Raw genomic sequence first — 20,115 nt, 5'->3', positions numbered from 1 at the left:
ACTGGAAACTTTGCGTTCGTAATTTGTTTACTGAAAAATAATAAATTTAAAATGGCGGCTCCGTTCAAACGTTTTGGTGAAGCTAGCATTAGTGAAATAGAATTTCAATAAGTCAATTAATATTTTATTGTATGAGTACTTTATTTCTTCTGATATTTATAGACTATACTTCCTTCTAATCGTGTAATAGTCAATTAAATCCCACGCGAGTTTTGATTTTCTCTAGATAAATCAAAACCTCTAGTGAGATTACTGTTGAAAAAAACCATAGTAACATTTGTGGCCGACAAAGTCGCAGTTCAAGTTTTTCTCGGGGTTGTCCCTTTTTCCCATATTAGGCATGTACATCATTCCGTCAACAATTCTCCATTTCCTCATCATTCTCTGATCGCTGGCTGGCGATGCAAGGAGGAAACTGTCCTAGAGATGAGTGGGGTGGCTTGCTCGAAACCTGGGTACGCAGCGAACCTTAGTGTAGTCAGCCGGTGTGGGTTTGGGAATGCGCCAAGGTTGGAGGTTGGCGCAATATATCGTAAAATGTTCCAGTGATGTTGCTAAAATTCCATTCCATTCCATTGTACGCTTAAAAGCTTTTTTATCCGATCCCTATTTATCAGTAACTTAAGCTGAAAAGTGTTTAAATAGTAATGTTTTGTACGTACCCTCATTCCCAGAAATGGGCAGAAAATGTAAACAGATGACTTGTGCTCCAAGTCTGCTGTTTGAGACGGAACACGCCCGCGGTTATGCTGAAAGATCGAGCTGAGCATTTAGGCCTACCTACTTGCTTATTTTGTTCCTATAGTTAGAATCGTAGGTTGTGTATACATAAATACGTTTCATGCTTACTGGAGCAAAATATACTATCTTATAGTGCCTATAATTTCCTATTTTAATGATTTCTGCCTTTTTTCCAGCTTAAGGCCCTATTATTCTTCTTTATATTAAATGAGAAGTTTTCTCAGTACTGAGGGTTGTCTCCTACCATAACACCAATTCATTTAATTGTTTTTGTTATTGCAATTAATGTTTCACTCTCTGAATTCACCATACCTATGAACCATTGTTGACGACATAATATCTGAGGAGGTTTGTAATAACGCTCATACTTCCCAACAATAGAACATAAGACATATGGTTTTATTCTGTAACTTTACTTTTAATTATTGTTTAGTTCAATTGCTTTCTTTCTTTAGGTATCCTACAAGCAAAACTCAGCTCAGACTCATCGCGCCGCGCATGCTATGCCCCTCTTACCCCCTGCAGTAGACGGGTTCTTTAATAAGCGGCTGCTGGTATAGCTATGACGGCTACGGTTGCGGACATGTGCACTTAATATAAAACGCTATGTACTCCCTGACTCTGTAGCAATAACACGTGTTCAGTTCAGCACAAGAAGATAGTACGTGCGCATGCGCATAGCGTCGGTGGTGTGATTGGAGACGGGGAGCATGCTGGGAAAGGGAGCATAAGTCTTCTGCATAAGTCAGTCACGCCCGCTGGTTTCTGCGGACTGAGTTTTGTTTGTTTGTTCAAATAATTTGCACTACCTACCACTATAAACTATAAAACTTCACTGACACAACACTTCAAATAACAAAACAAAACCTAGCAATAACATTTAGCAGCGATCTTGACTGGGGGGAACACATTACCGACACAGCGGGAAAAGCATGGAGAGCGTTATACTTTGTGATAAGGGTACTAAGGAAAGGCTGTGATAAATCCAAAGAGATTGCATATAAGTCACTAGTTCGTCCAGTAATAGAATATGGTACTGCGTGTTGGAAGAATTACAGATTAGAACATATTAAGACAATGGAAAAGATTAAAAAACGGGCTCTCAAGCGTTGTCGTAATAATTCAGCATTAAAGTGGGATACACTCACGGGCAGGAGAACGCGAATTCGATTATGCGCAATGTTCAAAACATACAGAGGTGAACCTGTGGAGTAACGGTTAGCGCGTCTGGCCGCGAAACCAGGTGGCCCGGGTTCGATTCCCGTCGGGACAAGTTGCCTGGTTGAGGTTTTTTCGGAGTTTTCCCTCAACCCAATATGAGCAAATGCTGGGTAATTTTCAGTGTTGGACCCCGGACTCATTTCACCGGTATTATCACCTTCATCTCATTGAGACACTAAATAACCTAAGCTGTCGTAAAATAACCGACCAAAATAAAAAAAAAAATACAGAGGTGAGCCTACCCGGAGAGAAATAAAAAATAGGTTGTAGCCGCCAAATGACTCTTCTAAGAACGATCATTCATATAAATTGAGGGAGTTCTTTTACATGCCAGTAAATCTATTGACACGAGCCTGCCACATTCAAGCACACTTAAATACCATCGATCTGGGCCGGCATCGAACCTGCAACCTCGAGCATAGAGGGCCGGCGCTATATCCACTGCGCTACCGAGGCCGACCGCACTGTAGAACATGATATGTGAGCAGAATGGCAATTGCAAGAGCAGCCTACAATTTTTTTTTTACAGGCGCTACATTGCTTTGGTGCCTAGCAAGTTGAGTAAGATATATTACTGTCTCATGGTTGCAGGCTTCGCAGGAAAGACGTGCCAGGAGGAGACTGATCCGTGTGCGTCGTCCCCGTGTCAGAACGGTGGCTCTTGCGCCCGCAACGGCACGCAGTTCCGCTGCGACTGCGGTCCTGGGTTCGGCGGCCCCCAGTGCCAGCACAACCTGGACGAGTGTGTGTCCTCACCTTGCGTGCACGGCATCTGCGTCGACCAACAGGACGGCTACCGCTGCTTCTGCCAGCCAGGTTTGATGTTTATTATTTATTATTATTAGAGCATTCATTTTTAGCCCCTTACCTTTTAGTTGTGTGCACATGGAGTTCACGTCGTTGTTTGTTGACAACAGGGGCCCGTTTCACAATCCTTACAAATTACAAATTAACAATTTACAAATAACAAGTAAAAGATTACAAATGCTTGTAAATTGTGTTTCACAATGCTATTTTATTAGTTTGTAAAGTCTGACGAACTTTACAAAATCAACTAAAGAAATTTACAAATACGCATTATTGGTTACACAATATCGCCAACGACAGTTTACTAAAATCGCTAAGGAGCAGAGCTAAAATCGCTGTATTTTTACTACTGTCGATACATAATGTTTATATTTTGTACTAAAATAGATTATTCTAAGCTTGCTGATTCATATTTCAACAACAGAAAATATAAAGTATTGTTAAAAATAATTAAAAGTATTTAGATTTTTATATATTGGCGACAATGGAGTTTCATCTTTTTGTGATTGGTCGAGAATACCAATACGTCTATAGTATTACTTAAATAAGCAAAATTAGCACAAGATTGAGTCAAATAAGTAAATAACAGATTTGGTCCACGTACAAATATGCAATTAATAAAATAATTACGATATCTAACCACAAAATCAGGTTAATTTTTTGTGTTGATCCATCAGTATTTATTAATGTTGCATCCATAACCTCACAAACACTAGTGATCCCATCAGCAGCATAAAAAAACTGTGCTATAGTAAATAACATTTTGGTGATCAAAAACCTGCCCCGAATTTAACTCTTTTAACAACATCAACTACCCTGTGGGCACTTCTGCACACTGATATCTAAGAAATTCCGTGCTTATCTGCTAACCCACGGAACTGACAGCTAGTATGCATCCAATGCAAAACAATAAAATTCTCGCTTTGAGGTTAGGGGCTAGGGCATCACTTTTCTCTTTTGGGTGTTGGATATGATATCCCATATCTTGTAGGAGAGATTCCAGCGAAACGGGACTCGAAACAACTTCAGAATACCGCGTAAGTAATGTCGCTATTGCATTATTGAATTATTTATTTTTGGTGCAGGGAACTTTTTTATTAAGTGCGAGTATTTATTAAATACAGTCTTCGTATATAAGTATTTACGCGGTATTCTGAAGTATAGCGCGGAACTCATTCGAAACCTTTAATTAAATTTATACAATGATACGAACGTGATATTAATAATTCTTACCCGGAGAATTTTACGTATACGTCTTCGTTTGATTAGGCCTAAATTCAATATCTTCGTCTGAGTCATTAGAACTACTTAATAACATCAAAACTGCTCTAGTTTAATTCTTAATATTACCAAGTTACTCAAAAATTAATTTAGTAAATATATATTTATTGTATTTATTCATAATTTGTTACAATATCAAACTTTACACATCTCAGAGCTATTGTAGAAAAATGTGCTAACTTTACAAGTAAAGTTGACACGTTTGTAAAATTACCCTTCATTGTGAAACAGAATGCTTGTAAAGTGAGCAAAATTTAATTTGTAAAGATTTTATTTCCTTTGTAAAGTTCAACATTACAAACAAAGATTGTGAAACAGAAGTTTACAGTCTACAAGCAAAGTTTACAAATTACAAAGCTTGTAAACATTGTGAAACAGGCCCCAGATCGAAGAGGTGGAGTACCGGCTGGGACACACTAGACACGTATAGGTCTCGCAAGTACGGATTACCGACGGAAGGAATGCGAATCAAACACTGCGATAAGGAAGAGCGGGCGAGAGGAAAGGTCACGAGATAACTTGAATGATATTCAAGAGTACAGTCGGAAGGGAAATGACCTCAATAAAATCAGTCTTGCGTTGTGATAGTTACATTTCGACTTTAGTTTGTTCCATTGCATGTGAATACGTGTCTTGTATCGCACGGTATTATTATTTCATTCGTAAACATATGTTCCGCGTTTAATTAGCTTCGAATTTTTCTCTTGCTACGTTCTTTATTTCCATAGTGATGTCCTCATTTGCTCATCTTCTTGGAAGAGACAGTACTTCCATCGGTCCGCGCCTCTCCTCCCTCGGCTTGCCTACATACACACGTCAAAACATACAGCAACGCCATCATTGGTTTTCGGTCATCGTTTCTTGCGCGAACTACACACTCGCATTAATATAAAGGTGAGTCACTTCTGTTGAGCGAAACAAATGAACTTCAACTGTTGCAATTTATAACTAAGTGCATGCGTAAAGTATCGAAATTAAAGCTTCTCCTGTGATCACTCAACAACAGTTTGTATTTAGAGAAACTTCTCTCAACATCACAAGACGTTACTGGAGCAAACAGCAACTAAGGAACGTTACTGTCTTTTACTCCCTCTTGTGCCAGTTTTTTTTTGCCACAATTTCGAATAACCAGGGATCTTGTGTAGGACGCCTTTAAGTTTATTCTTAACTTTTTCGCCAACAGTATTACCCTGTACATCTAGAACAATCAAGTACTACTATTAAATGAAGGCCGTCTGACATTTTCAGATCGCGAGCTTCTAAACGTGTAATTGCTTTCCAGAACCCTGAAACTACCAAGACCTGCAACACTTAGCGAACGATTCGTTGTGTATATTTTTCCAGAAAGTCCTTCAAGTATCTATTTTCGAGCTTGTGAAATGGTATATTAAATTTAACTATCATTTCACATAAATCTCTGTAAAATTCCGAGTCTTTAACCTGATTTTCAGTAGAGATGGTCGATTGTTCATTGCCTACCTTGGTGAACAAGTTTACGTGGTAAATACGTTTCTTCGAATTGCAATGTTGTTTCAAGTACTTACTTTTACTTCCCCTTATTTACGTCTTACACAGAACACATGTTATAGAGTCGGCATGTGACTTTATATGTTCATTTCCAAAGTCCTCAATCTTATTCAAACGATCCTGTAAAGAACGTTTTGCTTTCGGCATTGTAAATGCACTGATCTTGTACAACTAAAGACAATTGACATGGTACGTCCGCTGTGTGCTCTACGTCTTACAATTCCGCAACTATTTTGTATGTGATCCGTACGTACGCAAGGTCAAGTGACGTCATCCATGCTCCGTACAGCTCTAATTATTATTATTATTATTATTATTATTGTTGTTGTTGTTTTCTCCTCAAACATGCTTAATACAAATTGAAAATAACGAATGTTCGTTTCCACGTCCTACAAGATGTATATCAGAAGCAAATATTTAAAAGAGACTCTGTCCTTCAACTAGAATTTTAGGATATGAACAAAAAATGCGTTTCATTATCTTTCCAATGTTGCAATTGTGTACTGAATACTTAATTATGGATATCAATCTCTTCAAATTGTAGTAAAACTAATTATTCAAATCAGATTAAATTGTAATTGTAGAAAATTAATATAAAACAGACGTGGGCATCAGTAGTACATGTCGCATGGAGTCGAACGTAGCCACGTGACTTCCCTCCCTCCATACCCCTAGCTGTTTACCATACCGAGTAGCTGTCCGTACCAGTCCGACCGGTTTGAGGTACTGGCAGTCAGCGGTGGATTTCGCTAAAAAAATGTCACTCTCTAAGGAAGCTCCTGAAGTAAAAAAGTCCAAAAATATTATTTCCACAAAGAATGGGAAAATGAATTCTTTTGTTGCGAAGAAGGGGAAAGTGTTAGGTGCTTATTATGCTACAAAATTTTACTAGCAGTCAAGAAGAGCAACGTTCAGCGACATTATGAAAGCTGTCATAACGAACACAGACAAATTAAAGGCAAGTGTTTAATTTCAATATTTATAGTATATTAATTTTAAGCATTCATATGATTTTATGGAGTTTACTCTTCTTCTGCTTCTTCAATCTTCTTCCACGAGGTTTGGTAATCGGTTTTTATTCTGTAATAATATTGTATTTTTTCAGGTTGTGATCGTACAAAACAGTTAGTAGAGTTGAAAGAGAAATATCAGGGTAGAGACAAATCCAACATAGAAAAAAGCTTAGGTAGTGAAATTTTATCGAAAAGAATTGTTCAGGCGAGTTATCGGATAGCTTAGGAGATCGCGAAAGCTAAAAAATGTTACACAGAAGGAGAATTTATAAAGAAATATCTGAATGTGGCTGTTGGATTAATATGTCCAGAACAAAAAAATATGTTTGAAAAACTGAAACTTTCCCGTCGAACAATAGGTAGAAGAGTTGTGAATATTTCAAATGATATTCAAAAACAATTGGAAGTTAAAGTGGGACAGTTTATGGCGTACTCCATTGCCATAGATGAGAGCACGGACATAACAGATACGGCACAATTAGTATTATTCATCCGAGGAGTGGATGAGAAGCTTGTTGTTAATGAATATCTATTGGACGTAATCCCTTTGATGGATACTACCACAGGTGACGATATTTTCAAAGCGTTCTGTTCATCCATAGAAAAACGAAATCTAGACTGGTCAAAATTAATATCTGTCACAACTGACGGAGCACCATGCATGGCTGGTGAGAAAAAAAGGATTCGTCGGCAGGTTAAAATCTTATTTCACTGCACGGGGAAGATCTGATACTATTTACAGAGTTTTCACTGCATAATACATCAACAGGTTTTAAGTTCGAAAATTGCTAACGTCGAAAGTGTTATGAACTTTGTAGTGAAAACAATTAATAAAATAAAATCGAAATCACTGAAACATAGACAATTCAGGCAATTCTTGAAAGAGATGGGTGATGGATATGAAGACATGACATACTACACACAAGTGAGATGGCTCAGTCGTGGGAAAATATAGTGACCCATTTACCAGGCCTTAAAAGAGCTGCAAAAATGCGCGGACACACACAGAGTGTTTTGACTGCTTTATTGGTCAGACAACAATCAATGTAATAGTAAGGTGTACTAATATTTATATTGAAAAAGTGAAGCGTAATTACGGACGTGACAGAGATTGCAAATTGACAAATAACGTTGAAATTCGAGCACTCTTGGGTATTTTGTATCTTGCTGGCACTTTGAAATCGGGAAGATTGAACGTAAGAGAACTATGGGATAAAAATGGCACAGGTATAGAGTCAATTTACCTGAGTATGATCTACAATAGATTCCCATTTTTGTTACGTTGTCTACGCTTTGATAACATTCATGACAGCCAGGAAAGGAAAGAAATTGATAAACTGGCTACTGTACGTGAAGTGTTCGAGTTATTTGTTCAGAAGTCACAAAGGTACTACATTTCAAGCGAATATGTAACTATAGACGAGCAGTTGGTTGCTTTCAGAGGATGATGTCCAACGAAAGTGTATATATCTACTAAACCAGCAAAATATGGGATCAAAATTGTTGCTATGGTGGATGTGAAAACATATTACACTCATAACTTGGAAATTCATGCTGGTATTCAACCAGATGGTCCATTTCACCAAAGTAACAGTGCACATGCAGTGGTGAAGAGGCTGGTTCATCCCATCAAAGGAACAGGAAGAAATGTGACCACCGATAACTGGTTCACGAGCATACCTCTGAGTTTAGATCTTCTAGAAAATGACAAAATTATACTTGTAGGAATCTTGGAAAAAAACAAAAGAGAAATCCCTCCTCATTTCACAACTAGTCAAGACAGGCAAGTTAACAGTATATTGTTTGGATTCAATGAAAGTTGCACAATTATTTCGTATGTACCAAAGAAAAACAAAACAGTGTTAGCATTATCAACCATGCATTATGATAAGGCAATGCATGAGGAAACGGGAGGAAGCCAGAAGCCTGAAATAATATCACTCTATAATAGAACTAAATGTGCTGTGGATGTCCTGGACCAGTTATGCTCAGCCTATGATTGTAAGCAGAAATTCACGCCGCTGGCCTCTGACTATTTTCTTTGACTTACTAAACATAGCAGGTGTCAATGCTCTTGTTGTTTATTCTGCAAACAAACAAAATTCTACAGAAAAACTTCTTAAAAACCCTTGCTCTGGACCTAATGAAGCCACTAATTTTCGAGCGTATCACCCAACAGATAATTCCAAGAGAAATAAAGAGAAAAGGAGAGCAACTTTTAGGCATTCCACAAACAAGTCAAGAAGAAGGAACACGGCCAGAAGGTATTGGTAGGTGCTACATGTGTGGTAGAACAAGAAACAAGAGCACAAGACAATCTTGTTTCCAGTGCTTGAAGAGAATTTTTCCTACTCATTCAGATGTAATTTGTTTGAACTGTGTAGAAGAAATGCGTAGCTCTACTCAGATAATTGAATCAGATGTAGATTAGAAGAGAATTTGTCCTACTCATTCAGATGTAATTTGTTTGAACTGTGTGGAAGAAATGCACAGGTCTACTGAGATAATTGAATCAGATATAGATTAGACTCACGTGTGTAAAGTGTGAACTGCTAACACAAAAATGAAAGTGCATCAATATCCTTTCTACAATACACAAAAACTTCTGTAAAATATTACAAGTGAAGTGAGAATGGTTGTTACATCCCTGAATTTTTTCATTGCTACACCCCTGAGAGAGGTACCGTAATTTCCCATAACTATGGTCCAGGCACCCAACTATGGTCCAAAATGCATTATGTACTACTTAGTCCCCCAAGAGTTCGGTGTTTGCCATTTAAGGCGCCACTGTGATGGAATTATGTTCTCCATAGATGCTTCTATCTACTATTACACGTGGCAATGATATGGATGCTTAACAAGGTCAGTGTACATCGTTCTATTGAATGTGTGAAGACACGAAATCATTCAGTTTGTGATTTTCTGTTTTATTAAGCTCTCCTCTGTAGAATTGGTACGTTATAAATATATGATGTTTTGTACAATTAAACCTGGCTATATAGTGTTTACTTTCACGTAATAATTACACTGACAGAGGTTAAGGACTCTGCGTGAAAAATGTTTAACCTCAAGGCTAGAAGTCAGTCCTCAACTATGTACCACAATTTTTCGTGGACCATAGTTGTATTTCATTTTGAAATATTTGTTTTAATGAAATGTGAACAATTTGATTATTTACTTCTGCAAATACGGTATCTCAATATATTCTAAAACACCCTTTAACATTATAATCCAGTAAATAAAGAAACAGGCTGTTCCAGCATCAATGATGCTAGCACGAATAATGGTCCGGTAAAACGAAAACTTCAGGGTAGAAGGATCACAACCGTCCCTGTAAGTGACTATGAGAGCGATGAAATTGAATTGGATACAGATTATGATGTTTCCGGTGTACTCTCCGTATTTACAGACAGTGAGTCAGATGTGGAAAAGAAGATTAAATCTGTTAAAATAATGCTAAAGGCACATAGTTATATGGTACCGGTAGTTACTTATGAGGAAGAATTGTGGTCATGGAAAGTTTTGGAAGTGAAGAACAATGGAGCTGTTGTTTCATGTATAGTAAGAAGCGGCAATTACTGAGGGGAGGCTAATAGTAACATCTGGGTGGCCACAAAATCAGTTGAATATTTGGAAGAAAATTGAAACAATTTGTAAGTTTTTACACCTTTTAATTATATCCATTGTTTGGCGTTGAAAATAATAGCGCAAGTGATAAAAAAGAGTTTTTTTCTGGGAAGCAATGTTTTCTTCATTTCACAATGGGTTTTCTGATTCTCACCACATAAAAAAAAAAATTGAGAAACTTTAGGTGGCCCGGTATTTTGGCCGGTGAGTGTAGTTGTTCATTATTGCAGGAAAATGACTTTCAGATTTCACTTGTTTATTGTGTGTTTATGCAATGTGTACTAATAAAAAGAATCCTTGTACTTTTCATTTATTTTTAATATTTCTGTGCTAGATTATGTTTCTACCCTTAAATTAGAAACTCAATTTATTGATTTACGAATAATTACAGATCCAGTTATAGCCCATTCATGTTTTCAAGCATGGATATATGAGTGGACCATAGTTGGGCAACTCAGAATACAACTAGGTACCAATGCTTATTATTTTTTTAACACTTGTAATTAAATAATTTCAAACACATATGTCAATATTTATTTAATATACACTTACAAGAGTCTGGAGCCAAAATTTCACTTAATCTGGATGAATAGTATTGAATATACAAAGAAAAATGTGACAAATGTGGACCATAGTTAGGGGAAACTACGGTATTTCGTTATCAAATATGACGTAAGAAAGGTCAGCAGTAGTGAACTTGCGTTTCCTGCGGGAGATATTACATCAAGAGTTCAGGTGACCTTCAAACAGCGAGTGAGCAACAATGCTAGATATCCTACATAATTATGATGATAGTGAACTAACTCATAACTATGGTGCAACAATAAATTATGACTCAAAGACACGTCCAGTGTGGAAATATTATGCAAACATGTCACTTGAATGCAATTTGTGTACTATAATATATTTCATTATTAATATTTATATTTAATACGTTCCGTTATGCGTAACATATCCATTCTCATTACTGTAATAACTGAAAACAATATATTTCTTAACATTTAAATCTATTTGCAATGCTTAAACCATGTCTGTAAACAAAAACAAATGTGGATTACCATTGTAATCCAGGTGAGTACTGGTGTTACGAAATTTAACGCGAGTGACGAAGGGTTAATTACTTAACGTTCCGTGTTTCAATACTTCACGCGATCCACCGCTGAGTATTACGTTAACAGGTGATGCGTGTTGCAGCAATCAGAGTAGAACGGCGCATCACTTTAAATGCCCACGTCTGATATAAAAGCTTGGACAGAGAGTTATTTTTGTTTGAACAGACTCGACATTGTTGGTATTGTTTGTCACAATGCTGGACATAATGACTTTTGAGTAGAGATACACGCCAAAAAGTTTATTGCAGTGATTTTATGGGTAGCTTTGAAACCAACTTGATCTAAGCCAAAGGAGATTCACAAAAAGAAACAAACGAAATTTCATATCAAGAAAACTGTATTGACCAAATATGCCTCTATAAGCGTTTTTTAAATGTGGAAACCACCATCATCTTCTCAGCAGTCATTGACTAGAATGTTCCTCGCATCTTTTGTCTTCTCAACTTCTATGTTCAATAGATACTCAATACTTCCTTATTTTATTAGCTTCTCTTCCTCTCAAATGCTCACATTTCTTTCTGGTCCCTTGATTAGCATCCCCTACACTCAGTGGCTATCAGATTCCATGAGAATTGAAGGCCTCCCTGCATTAAGGATGTAACCAACAAAATTATAATTCATGTTTCAGGAGAAAAGAAAATAATATCAGAGGCATATTTCATTAGATCTATATTCGTGACTAGTTGCAGGAACTGGGACCTAAAGTCGGATTTTTCATTTTTCATTTTTTTTTTTTTTTTGTGGTTTCAAAAAGAGGATGAAGTACTGAACATTTTTTTTAATTCATGGTTCTAGGTGGTATAGTTTTTAATATATTACTTAATGGATGTTGATATTACATTATGCACTTTTCGAGAAAAATGCAATTAAAGTTTTCATTTGTTTTCTTAGCAACTATAAGAAAGATTTAAGTATTTAAGAACCACTTTGTAAAACTACGTCCTAGTTTAGTAGGTAAAAAAGCCTACAGGTAGCACAAGATGTCAAAAAATAGAAATGCAGTTTTTATACCGCAAATTCGTTATTTTGTTCTCCTATAAAATTTCCTTTCACGATTTTAGGTCCCTTTTTCGCGCAACGGGTCACATTTACTAGCAAAACCATTCGACTAATCAAGGATACAAATTTATTCAGGCATTGAATACAATAATTTTTATATAAATTAATGCTTCAAAATTACTTTTCCCACCAGTCTCACCTCTCAATAATTTGATGCTACATCCTATTTCCGGAGGTGTCTTCAATTACGTTTTATTACATTTTACTTGAATATTGGTTTAAATACCACCTCATCATAACACAGAGTCAGCTCTAATGGAGCTCGTGCAATCACAGTCTACCATATACAGTCACGAAGCTTGAGTTTTGAGGGTGCTAGAAACAATAGATTGTGACGGTACTATTTTGCATTGCCTGTAATGAGGCGATATTAGCGATCCTAGTGGTGAGCAGCTATCTAATATTTGCATATTTACTACGTATTGAGCTTCGCTACTGTATATACTAGACTGTGGTGCAATGCAATGCATTCTGGAACGTTGGTTTCCATGGTGACCCGGCTGTGATTCACTGGAAGTGACATAGTCGAGTTTGATTGTACAGTGCAACTCCACAAATAGACGCTCACTCTCGTATACTTCACGATACGAGGTAAGTCAACGCATCCTGTCCCGTGCTGCACAGGGCTAACCAGTTGAACCAGTGCAGTAGTGTGCAGATACTGGTACACGTTGGCAGCAAGGCAGGGAACAAAAATGTGTACTTATGTTGAAGCAGAAGTTACAAATATTGGAACGGTTTAAAAAAGGTTAATCAATCAGAGCCATCCCTCAAGAATTTGACATTTCGGTCAGAACAGTGCATGGGATAAAACAAAATTCATCTAAATACCAGTCTGTCTGTAGTGATTACAATAAGCTTTGTTATTATCAGTTGATTGTAGGATGAAAACACAGCTTATTTTGTGTAATTTCCTAAATTTAATCAATAGGGATGATTTATGTTCTCTCTTGAAGGGTATATACCATTTTAAAATATTTTAATACACAAACACAACTATTACATGAAATGCTCAATAAGGTTTGTAGCTTTATTCTCTTCAGCTCTAACCAACAATAACAATAATCTAGGTTGCCAGGCGACGATAGAAAAGATGCGAAAACGAATGAGGTGTATGAACAAGTAAATGCTCTTTCATATTTAAGTACAGGAACATCATTTTATTTTTACTAACATTTTTAATATTAACCTGGCTATACCTTTAGAGAACCGGAAACACAATTTGCTATCCCCTTCCACGACTATAGTTTGATGATACTGGCGTAAAACACAAACAAATCACTCTACTAGGTATAGGAGGGAGGAAAAGTAGTTCATCCATTTACGTAAACTAGGAAATATCGCGATTTTGAATTCGATAATTTTCATTAGGTTTTTGTTTAATCAAAATACAGTACAGTATTAACGATTAGTGTTTTTACTCACGAACTGAGTTATCCATGCGAAGGTATTCATTATGCAGTGTATATTATACTGTCTACAGCACATTACCATACAATATAGAGAAAGAAGTTAAATTGAAAAATAATCATAGGCCTAATATGAATATTTAAACACATTTTTTAAAATGGTGGCCGTTCATTTCGATACAGGCTTCAGTTCTTTTGTGCATATTATAGCACTATAGACTATTGCATCTAATTCCCATTGCCAGATTCGTCCTTCGTACTAGTAACTCATGTTGAAATAATTCTGTACCTGCTCTATAAAAGAATACCTTACGTACTGTAAATTCAATCTTCACTTCTGCCCGACCCGCACAGATAAAATTACTCAGACATGCTATCTACTGTCCGTCCAAGTGGTTATGCAGCAGGATCGTAGAAAGGGGGGAAATCACGTGACAGTTAATTACTTAACGAGGCCCTTCTATTTAAGTTATTTTAAACAGTGTATAATATTACGTAAACGTTCAATTCCTAACAGAAATTAATGTTTTCAGAAAAGATCTAAGACAGCCCAGCTTTTACAGAGGGGCGAACAGAAGCAGGTGGGGGAAATCGGGATGCAACGTAGGCAAATGGACAGTACCTGTGCGAAAATATGAGTCAATATTGAAAGCTCTTTCGTCACTGGAAAACGCGTACATATTTCTGGAACGTACTATACTCACTAACTCAGTGCTGTTTACTGTGTGGGGGACAGTTGGTACTTCATTAGTAGAAGGGGTGGGAGTGAAGTACATTCAAAAACTCAGGTACAATAAAAATTGAAGTAAAAATAAAATGATGTCCCTGTATAAAAATATAGGGGTGCCATTTGAAATTTCAAAGTGGGAGTAGCTGGGGGTGGGAGGTGAAATCTAAAATGCAATTAAGCCTTGTTTAGACTTCCCCCTTGATATCTAAATTTGCGTGTTTTTTGTTTAAATTGAATTCAATTGAATAACTGGTTATTTAGAGTGGGATGTTTTGAAATAAAAGCCCTGTATGTAGATACATTTAGAGAGCTTTTCCTCCAGAAGTTTGTTTTATGTTTCAGATGTATCACGTATGTATTATACTTAATCACAGATTTGTTTTGTTATATATTTTGCATATACTACAATGTATTATTTAAAATTATATACGTTAATTATTTATGTTTCGGTCCGCTCGCCATAAAAAACATTGTACAGCCCTTATGTTTACCAATGTCCGCAGTACTCCGTAGAAAGACAGAGTTCGTACCTCGTCTCGCATACGGACCATTGCTGTGTCTATTTGTGGAGTTCTACTGTATTCAGTTTGTGGACATAATTGTTTTTGAAAAACATATCAAATTTTACATTGTGTTATAGCGTACATGGTACAGACTTTTTTTTTAATCGGTATGAGTGTACTAAAATGTACAAATGATCCTTCTAATGGGAAAACAAAGTTATGATCAGTTTTTTTATGGACAAATTCTTTTTTGCAAATTTGCCCCTCATGTTGTTGCACTAAGAGTTTCCGAGGTGCCTAAAAGTAAAGAAGACTACTAAAAAGTACAAGACATGATATTATATTATTGTACATTCGACCATATAAAAACTAGCCGGACTCTTGTTCGGGACAAAATCAAAGTTTTAACAAGCGGTTCATCCGTCGTTTCAAAGGAAGGCGGGTATGTGGCCTCACAATCAATAATAATCGTTCATCGAGGGTTAATTGAATGTTCGTCACTCGGATGATCTTCACAACGCCGTCTGTGGTCTAGACTCTAGTGGATAGAACGTTCGTCTCTTATGCAGTAAAATAGGGTTCAATTCTGACGAAGAGTTTTTTTCTTATGGTATGATGTTTTATTTCCTGTGATGTATCGTTTTTAAGTTTATACCATTTTTCTTGTATGGCACACCATGAACATACAGCCGTCTTTTAAGAAAAACTCTAGAACTAAGCTACACTGTAAAGTCTTTTCAAAGACAGTATCATCTCCTGCAATGTCTGTACATATTAAAACGAGTTCTCAACGCCTCGAAAAATCCGATCTCTACATTCCCTGCAACCGCAATAAATTCATTCATTAATTCATAGTTTTCTGTCCAACAGCAAATCTTTCACTGAAATTCCAACATTCTCCAATATTTCCTATGTTCTGCCTTCCTCTTTATATCCGTATATAAATCGCCTTTTTTTAAAAGGGCGTAAGTCACGAAAAGTAAATTTGTGGGAAATTGAAAAAAAAAACATATGTTAGAGGAAAACTATCCGGGAATATATAATTCCAGATATGTGGGCTGACAGTCTAGGTTACAGTTTCTGGTTTTTAAAGTAATTACAGTGAAACCTCTCCTTACGGACACTCCTCATATACGGACAGATTTTTATTTCGCAACTGAAATAATACAGAAATAATGATAAATTAAACTCTCGTTTACGGACACTCAGACACGTACACGGACAGCTGTTTCACAGTCCTAAAGCTTGCTTTACCTCCTGACTGCGGACAGAACTTGGATTTCAAGACCTAATGTGTTACAAAAATGGAAAATTTAGTTTGAGAACTGTACAGAAATTCCTTAACATGAAAGAAGACAGCCAGCTAATCCCTTGTTAGATGGGAGCGGGTCGATAAACAAAATCATAAAATCTAACCTGTCTGATGGGTCCAAGGTTTTCGCGATCGTGAAATTGTATTCGACACATGATAGGGTTAATAGGATTATTCCCTTTACTTCAATCAGTTTTTTTCTGTTTCGAGAGACATGGCACCTGAACGTAAAGGTTAAGTTGAAAACTGTAAATTACAGTACTGCATAACTGTAGACCTAGAATAAAATTGCATGGCACAGTACTGTATTTTCCTTTTTCGGTCTTATCTACTGTAGTTCAAAGTTGCAAAGAATTTACTGTAGTACAGTATACTGTATTTAGAATTAAACTACAGTAATACATTTCATTTAAAGCGTGAAGGGATACATATAAATTTACTGTTAGATTGGGGAGTCTCCCTCCCAATTAAGGACACCTCCCAGATGCGGACAGATTGTTACGTCCCTTCGATGTCCGTAAATGAGAGGTTTTACTGTATACGCATTATGCGGATACTTAAGGTTTTATTGAGATTTAAAATATGAGAAAAAGCCGCCCTTAAAAAATCTATTTTATAACAAATAAAATCAAATAAGATATAGATATTTTTTTAGATATTTTCGCGTTATTCTTGAATTACTGTACTGGAAATCACACACAATCAACAAACAGAATGTATAATAATTATATATTGAAAAAAAGGAAAATATCATAAATGATGAAAAGAAATCAGCCTTTTCACTTGGAATGTGCTGTTTTCCAGTCATGGTGCGTTCCAGTACTGTCTGTAGGCCAGCTGAAGAGTTCTTCATAAAATGCTGTATGCTCGCTCGGGATGTGCTGCTAAGTTTTTTCTAGATCTTGCACTTATTTCTGTTTTATTGGCACTTTTCCTGCTGAATGGACAAGGTGGAGGAACAGATTCATTGATACTACTAGATACTTTGATGTATCCAACTCTGTCATCTGTACACTCAAAGTGGAATAGGATACACATTGCAAAATTGATTATTTCATTTCTTTGTTTGTTCCTTCTTTCTTCAGAAACAGCCGTCTTTTTGTAATATTTATTTTGTTTTCAGCTTTTCCCATCCAATCACCACTGTAAATTGAATATAGTAGAATCCCTCTTATCCGGCACCAGAGGGAACAGGCAAGTTCCGGATGCGAGATTTTCCCGGATAATTGAATAGGCTATACAAAAACAAAGTTCGTATTTCATGGAGCCAGATGTTGAAACTGCAGCCATGTAAAGCTTAATTCGCTATCACTTGCTCATAACTGAATAAACATAAAAACTGTATGTGTTTTCCTAATTAAAACACATCACATAACACAACTAATACACTAATTTTAGGTTAGAATATTTACTGAAAACGAAAGTTCGTGCGAAGTTACTAATATGGCAACGAACATAATTAAATGAACATAAGAATTGTGTGGATATTCTTTATTAAAACACATCATACAAAAACTGTGGGGATTTTCTTTATTAAAACACATCACACAACTCAAATAATACCCTACGCTAATTTTAGGTTCGAATATTTACTGAAAACCAAAGTTTGTGCGAACTTTCTAATGTAGCAAAACTGCCGACCTAGACTGTGGCAATGTGGCAGATTTAAACATTTTTTGGCCCAACCAAAAGTGCCGTTGTTTTGATATTCCGGTTATTTGGTTGTCGGTTATGAGAGATTTTACTGTATTTTTAAAACGGTGTATGTTATTGACTGCTGCCCGTTTAAAACATATTGTGACTTTAACATGCCTCTAAGATGCCAAAGTACAATTTTGTTGGCGCCGTTTCAAACAAAAACTATGGGTTTATGAATATACTTTCGAAACTACTATAAAAATGAAAACGTCAAAAATGATAAAAAATTATATTTACATATTTTAATGTCGTCTACCACCTGATATCTTCTTCTGCCTCAAGCTCTCCTCCCGTTCACCATTCGTTGCAGTGTATCCTTCAGTGGCCATTTTCTTTTCAGTCAGTAATCCTACCAATTCCTTTTTTTCTTCCTGATCTCTTTCAGCATCATGCTTTCTTCGCCCACTCTTTCCAACACAGCTTCATTTCTTAGTCTGTCTCTCTAGCCGATTAATTATGACAGCTAATTCAAAATGCTTGCAGGAAGGTCAAACTTAATTTCATATAGGTCTTTGATACGGTATGTATCCCAAGGTATCTACCGATGGCATATAAGATTAACTTTCTAGTAAAACTATGTCTTTTTAATTATCTCAAATTATTTTATTTCAGTTGTAGAAGTACAGTATATGGCTTTACCACAGTCTACTATATACAGTCGCGAAGCTCAATATGTAGTAAAAATGCAAACATGGGTAGTTGCCCACCACTAGGATCGCTACTATCGCCTCATCATCACAGATCTCTCCTAGCAGACGACAAAATATGTTACACTTTCGTTGTCGGGTTCTTTTGGAAAAATTAACACCTTCCTTCCATTATTGAAATATTAAATGGATACAGTTCATTTATTATTTTAATGAAGTATATTAAATTCCTCCATAAACTCGAAGATACCTGCAAGAAATAGGTTAATATTATTTTTGTTTGTGCAAAACGAACTGAAATTTACTATAATCGCTTCACTCAGTCAAGATTATAGCGATAATGAACTATGAAACCAATAAATATTAATTTGCATTTCCCTTTACAACAATAATATAATAACAATAATAATGGAAATATGAATTAATGGGAGTAACTTACGTGTACCGGTACTTGTAGTGTAGGCTTATGTAGTTAACAAAGTGGGATGAGGTTAAGCAATAATAATCACACCAGAATTGGAAATGAAACGTGATCAATAAATTTTATTGTAACAGACTTACTTTTTCTACGTCTCTAGTAAAATAACAAATAAAAATAGCAACAAAATTAACAACTATAATTAAAAACATATCCTTTGAAAAAAAAAAAAAGTAGGCTTAAGTTGACTGAAAATGTACAATTATTCAAGGATCAGCTGATACAGACGTAGAATTAGTGCAAAGCTTTTGTATCTCAGCTGCAGGTAATAAGAGAACAGGTTTATTTGAAACATCAAATAAAGTTCGAACTCCATTCCAGATTAATTTATTTTTGTTTTCATTCATGAATTGTGTGTTTTCGAAATGAAGAGAGCAAAACATTATATTATTATAAAAATATGCTTCATTCTTTGTCATTAGATCTTCCCTCCTGCTGTTTATTAACCACTTTTTGCATCTAGAAGTAAAATAAGAAATAGATGTTAGGATTTTTCTTCACAAGCATCAACGACCTAGCACTCGATGGAAATACGACACAGTCGACTCTAAATCCAAAGTCGACAGTGGACAGTCTATTGTTTCTAGTTGCTAACCGCTTGGAACGCTTTATCGCGAGATTTGCAAAAAATCACCTCAAGCTTCGCGACTGTATATAGTAGACTGTGGCTTTACTTTCTGGTACAGTTACGTTATTTTATGTAAATTAATATTTTCCTTCCTAGTTTCCTTTCTCAGTGCCTAAAACTCGTATCTTCAATTTTAGAATTTCCATCACCTAACTTAGCTATAATAAATCCATTGTTGCAAGTGATTGGAACCTGAAAACTCCGTGTGTGAGCTAGGACAACGCGTCCCAGTTAACGCCTTTTCATCTTCATGATACGAACCCTGTTACGCCGCATATGGGGATACAGGGGTTGGAGCAGCTCACCTGGCTTGAAATTTTAC

At 36.2% G+C, this 20,115-nt stretch overlaps 1 protein-coding gene across 4 annotated transcripts in view; it reads left to right on the top strand.

Annotated features, from left to right (window-relative positions):
* Positions 1-20,115, top strand: part of wry (weary) — a 1,511,805-nt gene that overhangs the window by 1,350,778 nt on the left and 140,912 nt on the right. For all 4 annotated transcript variants that reach the window (XM_069848455.1, XM_069848453.1, XM_069848454.1 and 1 more), the window contains one exon: positions 2,554-2,778. In XM_069848455.1, coding sequence (XP_069704556.1) covers positions 2,554-2,778 — 225 coding nt within the window. The remainder of the gene's footprint in view (positions 1-2,553; positions 2,779-20,115) is intronic.

This window comes from Periplaneta americana, chromosome 15, assembly GCF_040183065.1.
Source record: "Periplaneta americana isolate PAMFEO1 chromosome 15, P.americana_PAMFEO1_priV1, whole genome shotgun sequence".
NCBI lineage: Eukaryota > Metazoa > Arthropoda > Insecta > Blattodea > Blattidae > Periplaneta > Periplaneta americana.
Note: the sequence above shows the minus strand (reverse complement) of the source record. Positions and strands in the feature narration are given on the sequence as shown.